The sequence below is a fragment of the Salarias fasciatus genome, chromosome 9, assembly GCF_902148845.1.
Source record: "Salarias fasciatus chromosome 9, fSalaFa1.1, whole genome shotgun sequence".
NCBI lineage: Eukaryota > Metazoa > Chordata > Actinopteri > Blenniiformes > Blenniidae > Salarias > Salarias fasciatus.
Genome location: NC_043753.1, coordinates 23,320,465 through 23,337,957, shown reverse-complemented (window position 1 = coordinate 23,337,957; position 17,493 = coordinate 23,320,465). Strand labels below are relative to the sequence as shown.

General features: G+C 46.0%; 1 protein-coding gene across 2 annotated transcripts in view; it reads right to left on the bottom strand.

Moving 5' to 3' along the window:
* ahrra (aryl-hydrocarbon receptor repressor a) overlaps window positions 1-14,484 on the bottom strand; it is a 59,073-nt gene extending 44,589 nt beyond the window's left edge. Inside the window, exons 1-3 of one of the 2 annotated variants that reach the window (XM_030099948.1) lie at window positions 14,227-14,484; window positions 13,736-13,828; window positions 11,796-11,986 (exon numbers count right to left, since the gene is read on the bottom strand). In XM_030099948.1, the coding sequence (XP_029955808.1) occupies window positions 11,796-11,986; window positions 13,736-13,797 (253 nt within the window). In that variant the 5' untranslated portion in view covers window positions 13,798-13,828; window positions 14,227-14,484. The remainder of the gene's footprint in view (window positions 1-11,795; window positions 11,987-13,735; window positions 13,829-14,226) is intronic. The other variant, XM_030099949.1, reaches the window with a different exon arrangement.
* Window positions 14,485-17,493: the final 3,009 nt, after the last annotated feature.

Here is a 17,493-nt window from a genome sequence, read left to right as displayed (position 1 = left end):
CCTTCAAATTTCATGTGCGGTTAATACGCCGGGGAAGCGGGGTGAAATCTCCAGCCCTGCTCATAATTTTTTCAGTACACACACACACACACACATATACTGTAAGTGTGTGTACAAATGAATTCCAGCAGGCATTGTGGCCCCGCCGTGTCTCTGTTTACGGTATAACACTTGAGATGTATCTTCCTTTCTCCCCGGGTAACAAATAACTCCTGGGGGGCTGCTGGACCGAGCCGAGCACGAGTCACGCAACTGCCTTTCTCTTTCAGTCGCTCCTTCCTCTACAAACACACACACACACACACACACATCCACAGAAAGTTTCATCTCGCTGACTGACAGGATACCTGTGTGCTGTCTGGGTGAGACATTTGCCCCCAGAGAGCTGTCCCCTCTTCAACAATGAGGCTGGACGCCGTCCAGTCACAGACCATCCTGCTGCTGCGACCTGATGTTTGGCTTTGCCTTGTTCTTTGTATCGCCCAGGTATGTGTGTGTGTGTGCGTGCGTGTGCGTGCGTGCGTGTTTGATAAAAAAGAACGGTCTTTATCTTGCTTTCCTCCTGTCATACCCTCTGCTTACGTCTTCTCTTCACCCTAAAAATATTTTGTCAGGCTCACTCATTCGATTATAATTCGGAAGCGAGGGGGAGTTCACTCAGAGTTCAGTCTGCGCCGGGTGTGCAGAGCGCAGCGCAGGCCTGCCAGCCAACACAACGCACACCGATCGTTTCAAACACATTCTTGCATCACGTTCTCTCGTCCTGTTTAATTAGCCCTCACATATGGCCCCTTCTCCGCCGCAACATATGCTTTTCACGGCTAAAGCGTTCGGGGTTATTTCACATTTGTGCCGGCAATCTGAAACAAACTCAATCTGAGTCCGAAAAACTGGAACTCCCCCCAAAGCTCCAGCGAATAACCCTAACTTTATGTGACATGATCTGAGGGACTATTTTTACTCGGGCGAGTTTACATGCTGCCGTTTTCCCATATCAAATGCTGATGAAAGGGGACCTCATCTGGCTGACGGTAGTTAGCGTATCGAGCTGTATCGGGTCAGATGCCACCTTTGGTTAGTGATCTTTCCAACCGCATGGAAACATATCGATTTACATTAGGGAACAACAGCAGGGACCGGCCGCGGCCGCGGCTGCACATTGAAGCATGCTTCAATTAAGATAAATGGAGGCGACAGACAAAACAAACGGTGGGACGTACGGTGCGCTCATGCAACCGGCGCGGAGACACGGCCTGACAACACGCAGCACATGTGGTCGGGACGCCACGCGACGAGCCCTCTTCAAAGAGCGAGCATGGCTGCTACCAGCAGAACAGTTCCTGCTACATTCTGTCGCTTCCTCTGGTATGAGCGCAGCGCATTTTTGTTGTCAACCTCTCAGTTTTTAGAGTTCGGAACAGTCATAGCTTCAGGTGTTCTGTGTTTCGTTGCAAGCAAAAAGGTCAAATTTAAACCGGAGCAGCAAATGTAACAGACTGAAGCCCATCGAGGAGGTTTGTTGACGCTCTTTCTGAAATGTTGCTGATTTTTCTTATTTTTTTTCACCGTTCTGCCGCCAGTTGAAGTTGCTCCTCTAGGCTAATGCGTGGCCCTGTATCTTGCCAGAGCAGCGGTGTCACTGGGTTCATTCATCAGCCACTGTGAATAGCCTCTCCATTCGCTCGGTTTAGCCATCAACAGATCGCATTACTGACACCACTGAGCTTTTTATGCGGGTGGCCATGTTAAATTGGTTGTGCTGTAGCTAATGGGCCCTGGGTGCTCAGCGGGAGGACACCGGCGGCCATCCGAGCCGGGATGACGGCCGACATTCGGGCTGCGGACCTTTGTCATGCCACCAGGCGTTCCTGCAAACAGAATGGAGTGAGTTTTAATCTGCAAACATCATCCCTCTTTCATGTGTCATTTTTGGATCCTCGAATTCCATCTGTTGCTCTGTAATTCAGCGTCGCCAAAATAAACAACAGCAGAAACCTTTTTGTTCCAAAGCTGTGTTCCTGTGCATGTAACCGCATGACTGTTTGGAGGCTTAATGACTTATCAAGTGGGCTTTCAACATGTGGCTTTAGACACATGTTGCATGGAGATCAACACAGTCTGCTGGTCTGTCGTGTGCTGCGATGATTATAAACGGGAAGAGTGGGACGGGATGGGATTGCTTTAAAAAGAAAAAAGAGAAAAAAGCCTCACTGCAAACCAAGAACAGGACGAGAACTTCAAAGGGAATACGTCTGCTCGTAACACAACCTTTCAATAAGTCTAAATTTACTGCAGTTTGCACAATCGATGGAAGCACTTCTCCTCGAAGCGCCGTTTCTAATCGCATGCCACAATATTCCAAACTGTGTAAAACAACAGCTGGGGAACGTCACCGCCGCATCCTTAAAGAGCTCCCATAATATAATGATCAACTTAATCTCCGGGGGCTTTGCTGTGCTTGTTGCCCCCCCTCCGCCGCCCCTCCGCGCTCCTGTTGTTCAGGCGGAGCGCGGCGCTAAGCGGTAGCCCTGACAGTAATCACACAAGACAGCTTCCAACAATAGTGTTGGGCCAACAAAGGCTTCTGCTCCCTCCGCATGAGTCCTGGCTGTCTATTCACACTCACTCAAACTCCAACACACACTCTACCCGTCCGTTCGCACACACACACACCTCCCACTGCTACGTTGCCGCCACTAGCTGTTACAGTTAGCGTCTAATGGGAGTGTCCCCCGCCCCATCGCCAACCCCCCCCGGCGCTGATTTGAGTAATTCACTTATGGCCTTTTGTGATCCCAGGGGGCTCTTTTGGCCCCTCGAGTCCAACTCAAATCAAGCGAGTTCAGTGTCTGTGGCACGAGAGGCCAGGCAGGGACAAAGCCAGTGTCATGCCTTTGATTCAAGCAACTAATGAGTTAGCTGTGAGGATGCTAAACGCATACGGCGGCTTCTCCATTCATGCCCCCCGATACGTACAAGGGATTAGAATGGCCGCCCTGTCGCGCTAGTTAACAGCCATTGTGCGGCTGATGACTGTGGAGGGGGCAAACACACATATAAGAGGGTGGGAGAGCGAGCCGACATGCAACTAATGTGCAATTTAAAATGGAACCGTTGAGCCGGGAATCGCTGTACGGCAGCAGCAACACGGTGAATTTAATATTTAAATGAAAAGCATGCACGCAATGAGTACGAGTGCAATTTCCTTTTTCCAAAGACGACAAGGACATTTCACACTTTAAGGCGCTCTTATGTCTAAATAACTTGTATGTCTAAGGATCATAATGAATCGACTGAACCATGTCACAATGAAATAAAATTAAAATATTTGTTTTCTCTCACCATGGATGATTTAAATTACAACCAAATGCTACAAACACAAGTCCTCGCGTTACTTAAGTGTGCAGACCTACTTGTGTCAAAGTTTTTTTAAACTAAATAGAGAGGGTTTTCACATGCCAAAATAAAGCCCGGGAATGATGAGACCCTGAGCACTGGCATTAGCTTAGTCATAACAGTGAGAACACGTTAACGTTTACACTGGAAACACGTTAGGCGGCCATACATCTACCTTTGTATATAGAACTCGCAGCACGGAATTACAGACGTTGCATGTGGAGGAAAGAGGAAGAAGAAAAGCCTGAGCACTGGCATTTAGCCTGATCACGCACTCTTCATGAAGCACATGGAGATGAGAGGTGATTTTCTTTCACCGAGGTCAGTGAAAGAAACATGAGGGCAGAACCCCATAGGGAGGAAGAAGGAGAGGGGGAGGAGGAGGAGGAGGAGGAGGAGGATAAGAGAGAGGCAGAAATGTTCGTGGTCAAAGAAAGAACAGACAAAAAGAAAAAAAAAAGGTTGAGAGTTATCAAAAGAAAGGATAAAGAAGAGGAGACAGTGTGGATGAGCTCTCTCGTTTCGAGATGATAATCATGCATAAGAGCACATTTTCTCTGCTTCAACAGTAATGACGCACAGGCGGTTTCGGGTGTTGTGAGCCGTTGTCTGGCTGGACACTCGTAATCAATGCACATCACTAAATCCCACAAGGGCTCATTGATGTGTTGCTTATCACAGAATTGATGAGCAGCTGCATCAAAGCGTCTAATGAAGAAGTTGACGAATGTTCGGTTTGTCTGTTGTCTTGCTTTCTTCTCTTTACTCCGTTACCCACGCTCGAAGAGACTCTGGTAACTCTGGATTTCATTCCACCAGCTCGAGCGGCGCTCTAGCAGGTCGGCTTTTATCTGCGTGCCGTCTTTTCGTGACATATGACCTTTAACTGACATGGTGGGCGGACAAGTCGACCGCCCTGCGTCTTTTGGGCTTTGAGGACTCAAATGTCCGGTCGTCCAGCACGGCAAAAGATATCAGCGTTCGAGCATTGATTCATCGCTCGGCAAGTTGCAGCGGGTTACAGAAGAAATCCTTCTCTCGGAGTCCATCAGAGGCTGCAACTGGGTCAAGCAACAGGGACAACTGAAAAGGTCAAAGGCTTCGACCTTCAGGAGGGTTGAGTGTTCACTTTAAAAAAGGAGCAGACAGATGTAAGAAATGGGTTAATGAGCTGTGCACCGTTCAGTGAATGGGCTAAAGTTAGAGGTTTAGATCTACATTCCACTGAAATCAAACTCATGAATATCTCGCAAAAAGGATTAGTTTAATTAATTTGCGGTTATCAGCTGTAGCCTGATGACTGATGACTGAAGACGCCACATGACGACCTCTCTGCCACCAAACCTTTTCCCTGGGTTGATACGCCGTGCAGCCTGCTGACGCGTCTTGGCCTCTGTCCTACAAACTTGTCTGCCTTCGGGCTGCAGAGTATTAGGGAAGGAAAAAAGTGTGGGGTCACCGAAAGTTTAGTAAACACAAAGTCTGTCTGTAATCTGACCTGATACACATTTCACCCCACAGCAAAGGAGTCCTTTCAGAAAGTTATCATGCTGCAGCTCTCACCACTTTAGGAAATCAAACGGTCTGCTCTCCCGCCGACTCGATTTGCCTCAGTCTTGACATTAAAGGATTAGGCCAAACGGCGGCTAAGAGGCGGTTCACGTCCATGAAATCTGCTCAAATTAGCGGACATTAGACGAAGGGCCTTGCGTGATTGTTTTGTCTTCGTCTATCCTTCCTCTATCGGCTGGCTGGTTACAAAACCGTCTCCTGTCTGCTTTCTGACGTCAGGGATCGGGTACGCCTGGCGTGAGTCTGCGGCCCTGTGGCCTTTCTCTTCCTCTTTTATTATAGCTCAGCCAGCAGACGGTGTCACACCACTCACGCGTTTTCGCTGGCTCGCACACTTCGGTCAATTAGCGCCGAGATGTACGGCGAGGTCCCAGGGCGAGGCGATCGGTCTGGCAGGTCACCAAACTCACCGTAGATGGACAGTTTTCACCGAAGTCTCACATCACATCCGGGTGTGTGTGTGTGTGTGTGTGTGTTTCTCTGGCCTGTCAACACCTTGAGTGGACCGGCAGTCATGAGCGAAGGCAGAGTTTTAATTGCAGGCTTCCAGACACACTCACTGATAAATATACCTCGCCGCGATACGTTTACACCACAGGCATTTATATTTGGGCTCCAGATTTAATTTCCTGGTAACAACAAGGTGCTGCTATGATAAACTGGCAAGACGTTGAAGAATTTTTTTAAGCCACACAATTGGCTGTGCAGTGAGTTGTGAGAGTTTTTCTACATTATAATAAATTCAAAATGATCCTACAGGTTAAATGTTATGAAATGACTGCAGAAAGAAAGCTCTGAGACTGCTCTGTGTAGCTGCACAGACAGTTAACCAGAACCATAAACAACATTGTTTTCTTATTAGATTTCAGATCGCTTCAACAAGCCGTAACGATCTAAAACAGGAAACGACCTTTGAATTTTAAAACAGACACAGGGACTCGGGGGAGGTGAGCATTGGCCTTAACGAAACCTAATTTGTCAATACACTTATGTAAACTTGTGATACTCTACACAGGATGGAAGCCCAAAGTGTCATTTGGCTTGAAAAGAAACTCAAATTACTGCAGACTTGAAAAGAATTCAGTTTATTTTTTCCTCTTATCCATGAACAATACAGCAGCATAGCAGAAGAAAAAAGTAGCAAATACCGAATATTAATAAGAAATATTCATTGAAAAATAATCTTATTACTCAAATTATATTTGATTTCAAACAATCTGAGGTAGTAACTGTTGAATTTTGGTTATATCACAAGTAGAGGACTTAAAGAAGCTAGCAAAATACCATTCCAATTAAAGCCATAGAGTGTACATTTCTGCACTCATGCTCGCCAGCAGTATTTCTCGTGTTGCATTAAGTGACAATGCTGTCATTTCTTTATCCTGACACCAAAACGGGCTGTGTCCGGAGCTCTGAACCGAGTGGGATTGACTCTGCTGCTCTGCAGGCTATCTCTGGTGGAATCTGTAAACATTAGACTTAAATTAAATCCACCAATTACCCTCAGTCCAACTGAACTTTGAAACAAAAAAGCGCATGCAAAGGTGGAGCAGAAGAGCAAACGGCTGGGCGTCAGCGACGACGTGCGGGAAAGGACAAAGGAAAATTCCCCCATATGTAATTCAGAGTGCAGCGAAAAGGAGAAATATATGCGGATGAATGCTGGGCCTGTGTTTTCCTCTCCGGGGGGCGTGGCGGAGAATCTGTCTGCCGCGACGGACGAGTCAAGGCCCGGGACGGTGACGGACGCCGTCAAAATAAGCCGTCGCTGCACCGAGAAAACAGTCACCCTGGCAAGAACATGGCAATACTGACAGCACCAACACAAACACAGCACACACACACACTCACACACACACACACGCACGGCTGCACGGCTATCAGGTTTCCTGTTTACATGGAAATGATGAGTTAATAGCTCTTTCTAGAACAAACTGCTCCGTTCAGGCAGGTTTCTGGATGTTTAAAGACACTTAATGGATTGATATTTTCTGCCTACGGAGCAGTTAGGATGCTTTACAGTGTATTAAACTAATTATTATCTTTACTTTGAGGATATCTCTGCATGTATATTGCTTTAAAAAAATGATAACGCTAAATATCATCTCTTCAAGACTCAGTGAACGATTTAAAAGGTTTATTTACATTTTGGAGTCTCAATTTTAAAGAGAAGTCAGTCTTTTTTGGTTGCACGATGGCTTTTTTTGATCCGCCCGTGCGCTTTACAATGACATTTTCTTCAGGTATTCGTGTTTGAAACTGTTTCAGCTTCATCAGACAAAGTGAAGCTGCAGAGACGTGATCACATGACAACCCCCCCAAAAAAGTAGAAAAATAAACATGGTTTTATGTCTGACCTACATGCCACGCCAATATCTAACATTAATACAGTATATGAACCGTACTGACTGATATCACAGCTATAGGAAAGCAATACATAAGTGTATTAATCAGAAGGCAGCGTCGCTTCAGAGAGCAGCATCTGTCTTTTATTATGTGATCTCCAGGTCCTCAGCCGTAAAACTCCCATCTGATTCTTATCACAAGCTGTGCTGATTTCTCGTCTTGTTCAAGCCAGTTTGAGTTTGTATCTGCTCAAAGGGAGCTGAGGATGAGGCTGGAAAGAAAGGGAATTGAAAGGTGATTGAAAAGTACAAATCAAACTGTTGACTTCTCATCGAGCTGATTTTTTCCTCTTTTTTTTTTTTTTTTACAAGCTGTCAGGTTCACTTAATGTCAGAGAAACACAAAAAGCAGCCCCGGCTACTAGCATCTCACCATGAAAATTAATTAAAGAGAGAACGTTCCCTCCGATGTTTGCCCTGTAATTACCTGAACCCTCCTAAAACTATGGAAGCAGCGTGATTAAAACTGCAAAACAAAACATCCTCGCCTTTTAAATAATGAGATTAAAAAGCGGCAGAACACAATCACATAAAACCGACTCTAGAAAAACACACACACACACACACACACACACACACACACACACACACACACACTGGAGGAGAAATACAGGCAATCGGGGCAGAGAGACAAACGAGGAGGGATAGTTAATCCTCAGGGTAAATATTTAACAAGCTCAGCAATTACAGCGAAGGCAGAGACCTAACATGGAAGAGAAGGGAATTACAGCTTGCTGACTGTCCTCACACACACACACACACACACACACACACACACACACACACACACACACACACACACACACACACACACACGCTGACCTACCTGATTTGACAACTGCCTAAAAATGTTGCAAAAAGAGATAGATCCCCTGACCGAACAGAACATTTCAGAGAAAAACATGGGACAGAAAGCCCCTCACAGCCTCCAGGCTACAAACTGATGATTTGTATTTCTTTTTTCCTGTTATTATTTTATTTATTTGTTATCTTTTTTTAAAGGGAACTTGCCCCTCTGGACTTGCAGCCCATTTCCACTGACTGGGCAAACTTTACGAGAGCCGCGGTTTATGGAAATGCGACTATACGCCGAGTCCCGAGGGAAAAGTACTACACGCCTTTACAGAGAAATTAGGACCGCTAAGCGATGCGGGACATGTTTTCAGCATGCAGAAGTCCCTACTGTGGATTTTATGCAGTCTATTAAATGGGAGAATGTTTTCTCAGTGGCTTCTATAGTTGCGCTGCGAACTGTAATTCTAATATTCTTTAATGGTGAATCATGGGAAATTACTCTGAATGCTTCCATGTCAGGGATCCCCAATGAAAACTTGTTTTTATGGTACACCGATGGCTACTTAAATCCTTCAAGCAACATTAATAAAATTGCTAAAAATGCTGCACTGTATTGAAGTACACAGGGAGGCTTTCTCCGTTTTCATGCTGGGGATGCATGTGAAATAGAAAAGAGAGTCATCTCAGGTCACGTGTGTCCACGGATTGTTTCTCATAAATGTCAAAATCCCACAGGAAAAAAAAATGATCATGGCAAACTGGTGAATCTCTGATGTTGCTTTTTTTCTTGACACACACACACACTTGTGCACAGCACTCAGACATGCACACACACACCGCCTTTGGGCATATTTACATAAAGTGCACAGGTACACACTGTTCAGGAGAGCTCCACCCTTTCGCAGTCACGCAACAAAGACAACCGGCAGAAGCCCCGGGAGCGTCCAAAAAATCACCCGGCTGGTGGTTCTCCTCCTCGGCCCGCATGAAGCTGCCCTGGGAATCTCACCTGCAACCGTCCCGGGTCCACACAGCAAACGCACAACACATTCAGCCTGGAATCTGATGACATTTAATGACATCACACTGAAACTGACATCAGGCAGGACTTCAGAAGCAACTTCACACCTTCCCCCTAGTGGGCAAACGGTGTAACTGCATCGGAGCTGTCTGTTCCTCTGTGAAACCGCTGCTGTACACAAATGAAACTTAAAGCGGTTTCATTGCATGTGTTCAGTCAGTGACTCACTCTTCATGAAGGAAAAAAAAAAAAAAAAAAAATCAATTTATGACAACTGCTCCAAACCACAGGAAGGATGTGGACATGTACTTGTTGCTCGTTGTCATTGTATCTGTAGAAGTCTCTGGCCACGCGCCATGTTTATATCGTCAGTGAAATGCATGTGATTGTGAGCGTCCGGTGAGCTGACCAGGCGAAGGCAGGCCCGGGATTCCAGATGTATGTGCAGGCCCAAATCCCTCGTGTTCCCTCCTAATTAATCTCATTAGTGAAGCATCAAAAAACAGATAAGCTGATCACTGCTGCCTCTGATAACAAGGCACCCAGCAGAGGGGCAGCAAAGAAAAACCTGAAGCTCCGCCATTAGAGAGAGAGTTCAAAGTGGAAGAGCCTCGAATATTGCCCGATAAATGCCACACTCTGACCTATTTTAAAAGCTCGCTCAAATTAGGGGCTGTATGCACGCTCCGGGGGAAGCTGCTGGCTCTGCAAAAAAAAAATCGACCATCTCTTTCAACAGCTTCCCACATATGACTAAACCATCTCCGTTTCCCAATCGTTTCATGCGCCGGCCGCCGCGTCCGTTTCAGCACGGAGGTCGCCACAGCCCTCGGCTGTGCGTGACGTCTTATCCAGGAGAGCCACCTTTATTAACTCTGATTAGCGCCGGCACCTCGAGTTGGCGTGATGGCTAAGCTAAATGTGCATTCCAGGTAAAATATAACCGCGTGTGTGTGTGTGTGTGTGTGTGTGTGCGTGTGTGACAAGTTGCATGACAGCAGCGAACAGGATGCCAGTTGTTGGGTGCCATGCCAGACCGAGGCAGCGGATGATGGAGATTAAAGGTGCTGTAAGGATCAGAGGAGGAGAAGGTGAAAGAGGAGAGCCACATGTGGCGGGAGAGCAGCAGAGGGCTGCGAAACCTTCGGCTTGTCAGAACCGTACAAATCCCCCCCGACCGGCTCCGCGGAGAAAGCAGCACTCAGTGAGAATCTTCCCTCAGCCCCCAGGACTGAACAGGCAGTCAACCTCACAGGACCTCCACGGCGCTCCGCTCCTCTTTTATCCTCCCTGCTTTATCACATGAATCCCCCCCCCCAAAAACACACACACACAGAAGACATCTATTCTTTTTTGTGTTTTTTGTTTTTATCCTGATAATAAAAGTACCTCCCATTTTTTAAGCTGCCACATCCAGCTGTGCCAGCGGAGCCTGCGTTGATGAGGCAGCTGCAGAGGCCACCGGCAACTAAATACGTTCTGAAGCGGCGCATGAATATTTGAAGTGAATTGTGCAGCAACATGAGGAGATGAAGAGAGGCATTCAGGGGATGGCGGGAGGGTGGGAAAACAAGAGTCGGCCTCAGTGTACCTTTTAATTACATCTGATGAGGAGGAGCTCGGAGATGATGGGGATTTGCAATGGTTGAAGAAACACTCTCATAAATACAAATCATGTTTGAATCTTAAAGCACCCTCGGTGGATTCAGAAAACCTTCGGTGGGAGCACACAACATGAAGAGACACAGCAGATTAATCATCTCCGCTTCCAAACCCACAGAACTGAAGACATGAGCGCAGAAAAGACGTTCACAAGTCTCTCTGCCAAGTCAAACAACGAACAATAAACTCAGGTAGAAAATAAATGCTGCGCTGCTTTAGCCGATATTTCACCGCTGACCACCTCATAAACAGGCCTGGGCGCCTGCACGGGGGTTAAACCAATACAGTTTAGAGCTGGGACGTTTTTCAGCTCCTGATCAATACTTCTGAATGATATTGAATATCTTTAAAGGGACGGCTTCCATGTCAAAACACTGCAGAGCAGGAAGCAGTAAACTGACTCTACTGGAAAGATAATTATTTTATTACTGCTCCATAGACTTTTACTACTAGAGTTATCGTAACTATTGACATGTGTTTACATTCTTCAGCTGTGTTTTTAAATGTCTTTTTCTGGGATCAGCGGTGAAGATTTGTCTCACAAGATCAGAAAATATCGAGCTCAGTAAACCAGAGGTGGACAACAGCTGTTTTCACAGAAGACACATCACACTGGGTTTTATTGGACTAACCCATAATAACTCAGCAGTTTCACACACACACACACACACACACGAGGCGGGGCATCCTTCATCTTTCAGGGACACCGTATTGACTTACTTTATTTACTCCAAACCAGGCATAACTACTACATGTCGAACCGAACCCGAGTTTCACCTTAAAACTAATCTTGACCTAGAAATATGATTAATATCTTGCTCAGCAAAAAAAAGAACACAAGTCCATATTTTGTGCATGATATAGGCTCATACCATCCACACACACACACACACACACACACACACACACACACACACGAAGAGGAAAAAATTGAATCTCCTGACCTCCTTTACCTTGGAAGAAACTCTTGACGCGGAGGTAGGAGACGGCGAGCCGCAGCACTGACAGCTTGTCCAGCTTGGAGATGACATCCGGGGGGAACGGCAGCAGGCTGGCCAGCCGGTCCAGCTCCGCGTTCAGCCTGTCCCGGTGCCGCTTGGATGGGTTGGTCTTCTCGTTGGCAGAAGACGGCTTCCTGATGAACAGATAGATAGACGCCGGGGCTGAGCGGACCTCGCCGAGCGTGTGTGTGTGTGTGTGTGTGTGTGTGTGTGTGTGCAGTATGAAACTGTTTCAGATAAATGATCTGATCCTGCCGTTTTTCACACACTGACAGTTCTACGCTGAGGAGCGTCAACTTTTTAAACTTGTTGAACTCTAATACACACACGGTAAAGCTCACATAGTGATTGATCCTGATGCGCAATACTGTCATTACTCACTGCTGATTCAGAAAAAAAAAAGTGAAATTCTTAATCAGAACAACAGGCTTGAATTTGGCATGCTGCACTGCAAAAATGTCAAAACACACCGGACTGGGTTTCTGTCTGTTTATTGAGTTCCTGCTTGTTTATTTAGATCAGTCTTAAAAATTTACGCACAGAAACGGCTGAAAACATACAAACCCAAATTATTCTTCCAGAAGATTTCCAAAAGAAATACCTGTCAATTTCACTCAGTAGTTGTTCCTCATTATGAAGACACAAGCTGCCGGATCGTGTTTTGTCTGACTCTGGGTTTTGTATGGCAACCGCCACAACTTGCAAACCCAAGTAGAAACACATGACCAGATAAACCACATTGTGCATGAGCATGTCTTTCTTTCTTTTTTTCTCTGTTAAGCTGGATTTCCTTTGAGTCACTCTTCCCCAATACACAACGCTGCTCCCACAACAAGGCAGAAACAAATCGGGCAGTTTGACAGGTGTCAGCTCGTTCTGACGTGAATCCAGTGGCTTCGTATAAAAGTAAAGTGTGTTGCTCCCCGGTCGGCTCGGCGGCTGCCGGGAGGCTGCACCGTCCGGCCAGAGTCACACAAAACTTTCAGTGTCCAGAGTTAGTGTGATATCCTGCACTACTGCTTCTGTAGCTGAATTTAACATGATCGACATATAATAATTTTTTTAAATAACTAACAAAACTACATTTAACACTTATTTTGTTTTTATAATATTTCTAACAAAAGATAAAGCACCCTTCTCTGTATCCACATATTAAACAAAATATAGTTTGTGTGACTAAATTCTGATGGCAAAACAAACTCAAACTGAAAAAAAGAAAGTAGATTTCAGTCCGCTCTGGGTTTGATGTGGGGAGGATTTCCTTTTATGTCAGCTGCAAATGCAGGGTAACAACATGAAAACTTTATAAATGCCACGGGCCTTGTTAAATCACCACGCCACTCTTCATAATCTTATATAACCTGCTACATCCTATTCATGGCATCAGCTGAAAAGATTGTCCCAAAAAAAAAAAAAATGTGTCCCTTCCTCATAAGCAGTGAACTCTGAGAACAGCCTGGAAGTGGAGCGCGGCCGGTCAGGCGGCGTTCATACGTTCACAGGAATAAGTTCAACTGGTGATCATGACTGAGGCACATCCATTTATTGATCCATTATACACACACATCTGTCTATCTGCACATAGAGATGCATAGAGGGAATAATAAGAGGCCTGCAAATAAATAATTTAGGGAATATTAATAGCATCCAATCAAAAATATTTAATCTAGTGTTAGATCTGATGCAAAGTTAAGGGAAAATAAACTTATTTTCACACCTTCATACTAAAATATTCCCATTAAATCACTATTTAAGACAGAGAGAGAGAGGAAAAAAGTTTGTAGTAAATCTTTTAAGTCTTTGTCAAATAAATAAATAAATAAATAACAGCATAAAAAAAGGGGTGACTGAAGGAGCAGGGAGTGAGAGAGGCGCTGCTTAACTGTTTCTGGATGGGCTTCCTCCGCTTTCTGCCGGCGTACATGCAGTCTCCCGGAGGGATCATGACCGCGCGCTCCGTGGAGGTAACAGGTGCGCTGATGAGACAAAGCAACGTCAACTTTACCGGAGAAACACAACTTCACACACGTGTCGGTCAGAGAGCACGCACACATGTTCAGACCTGTCACTGCACTACCTGGAGTCTAATTCAGAGAGGAGTCCCAGCATCCCTAAAATTCAGCAGGTCAAACCCAGTCAGCCAAAAATAATCAATAATCAATCTCAATGAAATTTAACTTAATCGTTCATATGAATATTAGAACTCGATTATTAATAAGTGTAAAAACTTGTACAAACTAGAAAGATGCAACTTGAACAGCTTGTGAAGAAAAGTGAAAAAGACAAGCTGGATCCCTAAAAACCCACAATAAATTAATGATGATATTAAAAAATTCAAATCGTGCAGAAGCACCGCGTGCTGCAAAGCACAAACCTGAAATATTGGGGGTTTTCGGTTAATTCCAGTATAGAGTCGTGTCTTCAGTCTCATTCAGTTGAAGTGCAGAAAAAGATGCGTCACCCAGGGTGCACCGAGCGGAGCGATAAATCCACGGGAAATCAAATAAAGTGAGGTCCTGCGCGCGCTGCGAGCTGATGTTTTCATCAGCTTTGCACTGCTCGGGGCAGATGTTGGCTGATGCTTTATACCCAATTGAGTCGCCTTCACTTCCTCGCGTTTCAGGTGGCGGATTCCTCTGAATGACATGTCGAGCTCTTCGCACGCAACTCTCTGCCTCACAAACACGGCGCGAGCGCACACACACACACACACATTCACACACACACAAACACACATACACACACACACTGAGAGGAGGCTTATGCTGCATTCACGTGTCGTCGGTATGTCGGAATTACAGTCGTTTTGTGTTTATTTAAATTTTTATGTTTTAGTTATTTCCACATGAAAGTGCGGATTAATGTTTTTATTAATATAAAATAAAAAAAAAACTTGAACGGATTTTTTTCAATTTTTGTTTTGGTAGTTATTTTAAAACAGCTTGAGTTAGCTGTAAAAACAACTATTTATGTCGTTTTAATATTTTCTACAAAGGAAAATATGACAGACGCTGATCATTTACGGCGCGCGTAACACGACGTCTGCGTGAAATGATGGACATTTTTCCAAATTTAAGCAACAAACGTGAAACGGGTGATGAAAAACTGCCATTTCCGTGGGGCGCGTGAAAGTGGCAGTAGCCCAACCCGACCCGGGCGCACAGCTGAGCGGGGCGCGCGCGCACCGCGCTCCGCGCGCTGGGGGAGGGATCACACGCGAAGGGCAGCCGAGGCACAAATCTGCGCTCTCAAAGCGGAGCTGTCGGCGGCCGGCGGCGCTGGCGGACGGACCGCGGGGGTGGGCTCTCCTCCGGGGGCTTTCAGGCAGAGGAACCACGCTGTTCTGCAACAACAGCGGCTCCAAAAGAAAAGAGAGCGAAGCCCCCGCTGTACGCGACTTTAATGGCGGAGTGAGAGTAATTGAGTGGACATGTTCGCCTCTCGGAGAGGTTGTTTTAGCAGCTGCTTAAACTGCGCGTTTCCCGGGAAACTGAGACGATTGCGCCTTCAAAACAAGGGCAACGATGAGTTCTTGGATCTAATAGGAGGGCAGAGGGGGGAGGGCGGAGGGGGGTTTCATATTGTGTGGATTAATGGTGGTGCTTCCAGAGGAAACGTGTTAGTTTTTATGCGCGCGTAAGCGTTTCGGGATGCCTTTAGAGCTGTTTATTCTGTCAGGCGCCACATATTCTAACCCTCACAGCGTTTCTTCATTTAATTTTCCACACGTTTTTATCATTTACTGATGAATTTTAGATATAATTCACCGACAGGCACGGCTTGGGTTAAACAATACAAACAGGCGGAAGATTCGGTTTTACGCACCAGGATTAATCTGCGTATAATGTGTGTGTGTGTGTGCGTGTGTGTGCGTGCAAGGTGAGAATTTTAACTTGAAAAATATATGACTCACTCTAATCTGAAACTTCTGACTTTCCTCAGAAATTCGCTCCCTCAAACGTCTCTCACACTCACACACACACATAGGTGCATCGTGCTTTTGTAAATAAATTCCACCATAATGTCATTTTCTTATCAGATGAAGTTGGAACACCACAGAAGCCAGCTCGGGTTTTTGGGTCATCTTTCATCCCACCTTATGCCAGCCCAACACACATTTCACTACAGAACCAGATCAGCATTGAAGATGCTCCAGACTTTTTTTCCATTTTATATTTTTATTTCTGATGAAAGCGACTCAACAGTGTGTTTTTTTTAACCAGGTGTCCTGTCACAATCCCTTGACATGACTGTCAGCCACCAACAGTCAGCAGAATCCACGCGCTGCCTGCTCTGCTGCCCCCTAGTGTACCAGCCCGCGCATTACAAACAGTTAAGCACAGTGAGGCTGAGTGTGTATTTGTGCCTCCTGAATCATGCAGGGCAAGTTATCCTCAGATACACTCCTTTAAATAAAGACACAGCAGCTAAGGATGACACAGTGGAAACCCGTATTATAACACGGCGCAGGAAATGCTGAGTCAGCGCTCCCTTTAGGCTCCTGGAGCATCTTAGGAGGAGAAAAATGAAAGTACACATGAGTGTCATGAGGACACAGAGGGCCACAGTGTGCCCTAGCTGCTGTTATGAGACCTGTGTCATATGATTGCATTCACTGAAAGAAGACAAAACAAAGGGAGATTACTTAAAAATACACATATATCAACCATAGCGCTCAGGAAGGAGGTCTCCAGCCACATGGACAAGATGTGGTGGTGTGATGTGGCTCAGCCTACCAGGGCTTTATGTCAGCCAATAGGATTATTTGAGAAAAGCTCTGAGTAATGTTTGTCTAACTAAAACTTTAATCTGCAAGCTAATGAAACCTTCTGACAGCAGCCAGTGAGCATTCTGGCAGTGAGATGAGAGCGGAGTAAATCACTGTTCAGCCACCGCTGCTGCCTCATAATGTCACAAGTGGCGCATGTAGCATGTGCAGCAAGCGACACAACGACGGCCTCGTGTTCATGAGACTGATGTGACAGGAAAACCTGATCCATCTGCCGGCTAATCCTCATCATTTCCCTATTCTCCCGACTCATTTGAAGAATACTTATTGCTTTATCCAAGCCATTTGAACCAGATGGACGCCGGTCATTCCCCGGTGTCAGGGCTTTCCATCGGGGGGGATGTTTTACTTAATGTGACAGGTGAAGCAGAGGATGTGCAGAGGTCTGAAAGTCCTGTTAACACTATCAGTGGCTGCCATTAAAGCCACAGGGAGCTTTGGTATCGATGCAAATCCACCAGCAACACGATCCAAGCCGCCTTCCAGATTAGCCCAGGGTTAAAGCCCTGCTAACACTACCGGCACAGAATTTTGCATGCAACTGTGCATGTGTGTGAGCGCATGCGCTTGTATACTAACAGTAAATGTGTGTATGTGGCGGGACTCGCCGCCAGCCGAGCTCCAGGTGCCGGAGTGTTGCTTCCATTGATCAGGACGCCGCCGCGAGCGTCACGGAGGGATTTCAGCAGACATGCGGCGCTGTGACACGACAAGCCGGGTTCTAATGGACATCCATAATTGATGACGCAGTCAATATCGGAAAGTACCCAGCATACGCTCGCTTCACCTCTGTCACTGTCACTTAGGGCGAGCGCGCGCGACATTAAGTGCCACATGATTGCTCAATGAGAA